Source organism: Trypanosoma conorhini (assembly GCF_003719485.1).
Source record: "Trypanosoma conorhini strain 025E chromosome Unknown Tco_14.4_contig_01040, whole genome shotgun sequence".
NCBI classification, from domain to species: domain Eukaryota; phylum Euglenozoa; class Kinetoplastea; order Trypanosomatida; family Trypanosomatidae; genus Trypanosoma; species Trypanosoma conorhini.
The window spans coordinates 1,193-4,348 of NW_021705129.1; the positions used below are offsets into that span (position 1 = coordinate 1,193).

General features: G+C 52.6%; 2 protein-coding genes across 2 annotated transcripts, besides 1 other annotated feature; both read right to left on the bottom strand.

Annotated features, from left to right (window-relative positions):
- The first annotated feature begins 316 nt into the window (after positions 1-316).
- Positions 317-352: a sequence feature (GA-rich).
- Positions 353-672: 320 nt separating this feature from the next.
- Positions 673-1,410, bottom strand: Tco025E_09259 (uncharacterized protein; the record flags this gene model as incomplete). The annotated part of the gene is made up of 1 exon (XM_029376080.1): positions 673-1,410. The coding sequence occupies one exon, from the start codon at positions 1,408-1,410 to the stop codon at positions 673-675; it is 738 nt and encodes a 245-aa protein (XP_029223819.1).
- Positions 1,411-2,752: 1,342 nt separating this feature from the next.
- Tco025E_09260 (kinetoplast DNA-associated protein) lies at positions 2,753-3,156 on the bottom strand (the record flags this gene model as incomplete). The annotated part of the gene is made up of 1 exon (XM_029376081.1): positions 2,753-3,156. A coding segment is annotated over one exon (404 nt), but the record flags the coding sequence as incomplete, so codon positions are not given.

Here is a 3,156-nt window from a genome sequence, read left to right on the forward strand (position 1 = left end):
CTTCGCGCCTGCCTTGGGCTTCTTGACGCGCTTCAGCGACGGCATGGCCTTGGCACGCTTCTCCAGTGCAGCACGCTCAGCAGGGGCAAGCGCCTTGTAGAGCTTCGAGGTCACCTTACCACGCTGCGCAATTGGGAGGCCGCTCAGGGCGGGATTTTTCTTCTGCTCCATCATGAACAGCGCGTACGCGCCGATGGCAAGACGAGAACGGCAAAAACGCAGCATTGGTGACAGACCCTTTACACTGGATTCCTTGTTTTTGGTGCTCCAGAGGAGGAAATGAAAAAGGCATTACACAACGGTGAAAGGGCAAACAGGAGGGAGGGCGCGAGGGAGAGGCGGCAGGGTGGGAATCCCGGGCTGAGGAGGACCAGCAGAAAGAATGGCCAGCACAATGAACTTCTATGGTGGGGCTCCGCTCCAGAAAGGATGGCGAGGCAACGGAACGTCAAGGTTATGCGCAGGAGAGACGGCGGCGCTCACGTTTGTATCCATAACTGCATTTTATATGTAGTAACGTCTATGTAATTGCAAGATAGTTGTCCACGCGCCGCGTCGATATCGTTACCGTCCCCAACAACTCAGTGCATAATGTGCGTATTCAGTTCGCGTCAGCCAAACCGAGGAAGAAATGCGTGAAAAAGTAAAAACCCTATGGAAAACTCCACGACATCAGGACTGCGGTGGTGTAGTAGCCGCTGCAGCAGTCGACTGCTCCGGCTTGTCTGCGGCATTCCCCGTTTTCAACGCATTCCACTTTGCGGCAATTACCTTCAACCGTTCTTTGGTTGGAAGATGTTTCACATGGGGCATCTGCTCCTTCACAAATGCGCCGTAGAGCGACACCGTGGCCTTGGTGCCGGTTTTCTTCTTCCTTACAGAACCTTTTGCTTTGGTTATCTTGCGAGCTCTGCTATTGGTCTTAATTGTAGTCTTTTTTTTCTTTCTGCTAACTGTGGGCTTTTTCCTCGACGGCGTCGGGGAGACACTCGCAGCCTCACCCCGGGAGAGCTCTCTTGCACGCTGCTCAAACGTATCCCTCGTGGCCGCTGGCAGAGTATTAAAAATGGCGAACAGTCTCTTTTCGCGTACGCTAGGGGATGCGATGGACGCAATGGAGGGATTCGAAAGCTGCTCCTTGTAGAAGAGCTCGTACGGCGTGATCTCGTTCCGACGTCGTTGGGAAGGAGTCACGCTGTCGCCACCCATCTTCTTGGTTTCCCAGGCGGCAGCCCGCCTCTTAAGCGCCTCCATGTCGCTTCGGGTGAGTTGCTTGAACATTTTCACGATCACTTTTTTCTTCTGCACCGCCGACAAACCGTGCAAGTTTGTGTTATTTCTTTGTTCCGTCTGAAAGAAACGCAGCGCCAGCTTCCTGCTGTTATACAGCGGCCCTATGGCTCGTAGCATGTTTTCTATACGGTTTCAAAGCGTCTATGTGTGGAAACGCACGCGGAGAGAGCGGCACCCTCCCCCAATCGGCAGAGCACTCCCTGCAACTTCCCCCGCACTTCCTCTTTTTTTTCCTCCCACCTCGTGCCAGCTCCCCTTTGCGCGTGCGTCTGTGCGAAATCATCCAGCCACCCACCCACGGAGAGAGAAGCAAAAAGGAGGCAACACCAAATAACAATAATAAAGCTTCAACCAAAGCCACAGGGAACGCGGCCCGCTAGCGAGCAGGCGGGTTAGTGCATTGGGGCCACTCGAAAAACAAAGCCAAAGCAAAATCAATAGGGAATACGCGTCTAGAGGAGGCCTCATTTCCCCTATTGCTAGGAAGAGAAAGGACCGCAATGGGAAATGACAATTTGGTTCGGCGTGCGCCTATCATTCCACTTCCGATGAGACACCCCCCAACACTCACCGGTAAACAAATGATTTCAAAAATAAAAAAGAACGCTCTATGATAACTTGGCTCCCCCGCGCAACTGACAAAGTGTCAGTTGTTGGGGCCCCGCAACGGCCGGACACCGTTCCGTGTGGAGGGTGTTCGCAGTCGTACTAGTAAGGGGTTTGGGCGGGGGGACCGAGTAAAACAAGAAAAAAAAAGCGAAACGCCTCCCTCGCTGCCTCCAACGCGGTCTCTTTGGAAAACAAAACATGAAAAAAAAAGTAATGGGCAAAGAAACAAGGTGTATACACAAGAAGCACCAGCATCTAATTGGGCTTCCCTGACCCCACATTCCCCCCACAAACCTCTACAACAAGACAAAGGCATCACGAGCAGACAGAGAGAGTAGAAACAAGCAGCTAAATGTGACTTGCAGCAACAGAAAAAAGGCAACGACCAGTACTTTATGAAATCAACCCCAAACAAGTTCTGGGGAAGCCGCGTGCGGCGTCGAGAAAACAACTTCACCAAAAACCGAAGCTCAAAACACAATTTTTCACGGCGAAACAACTCTCACGGGCGCCGCAAGAACACGAATAAACCACGGAAAGATACTCAAAGTTATCCTCTCCTTTCTCCTTCTTTATAATTCGATTCTGTCCCCACGAACTGCAGAACCTCTGCCCCTCTCTTAAGCTGGTTTTATGGTGCCTTTCCTCCTTCTTCCTTCTTCGCCGTATTCTTTTGCTGTATGTTTCTATGTGCTTCCTTCCTTATCCATCGCACGAATACTGCCTTTCCCCTCAAGGAGCCCGAGTCGCCTCCTCCCCTTTTCATTCTTCTTACTCAAATGCTGAAAACTAAGCCCACGTTCCAGACAGAGAATAAATAATAATGGAAAGGAAAAGCAGCACAATCTCGTTACACCCTCCTCTTCTGCGGTTGTTGCCGTTGCTGCAGCACCTGCGGGTGCTGCCGTTGTTGTTGCAGCTGCTGCTGCTGCTTCCACAGCTTTGCCACCGCAGCGAGCCTTTCCTTGTTGGGTAACTGGCTGTACTTGGGCAGGTTGGCCTTCACAAACTGCGCGTACTTCGACGGGGCACGCTTCGGTTTCTCTTCACCCTTCGCGCCTGCCTTGGGCTTCTTGGCGCGCTTCAGCGACGGCATGGCCTTGGCACGCTTCTCCAGTGCAGCACGCTCAGCAGGGGCAAGCGCCTTGTAGAGCTTCGAGGTCATTTTCCCACGCTGGGCAATTGGGAGGCCGCTCAGGGCGGGATTTTTCTTCTGCTCCATCATGAACAGCGCGTACGCGCCGATGGCAAGAC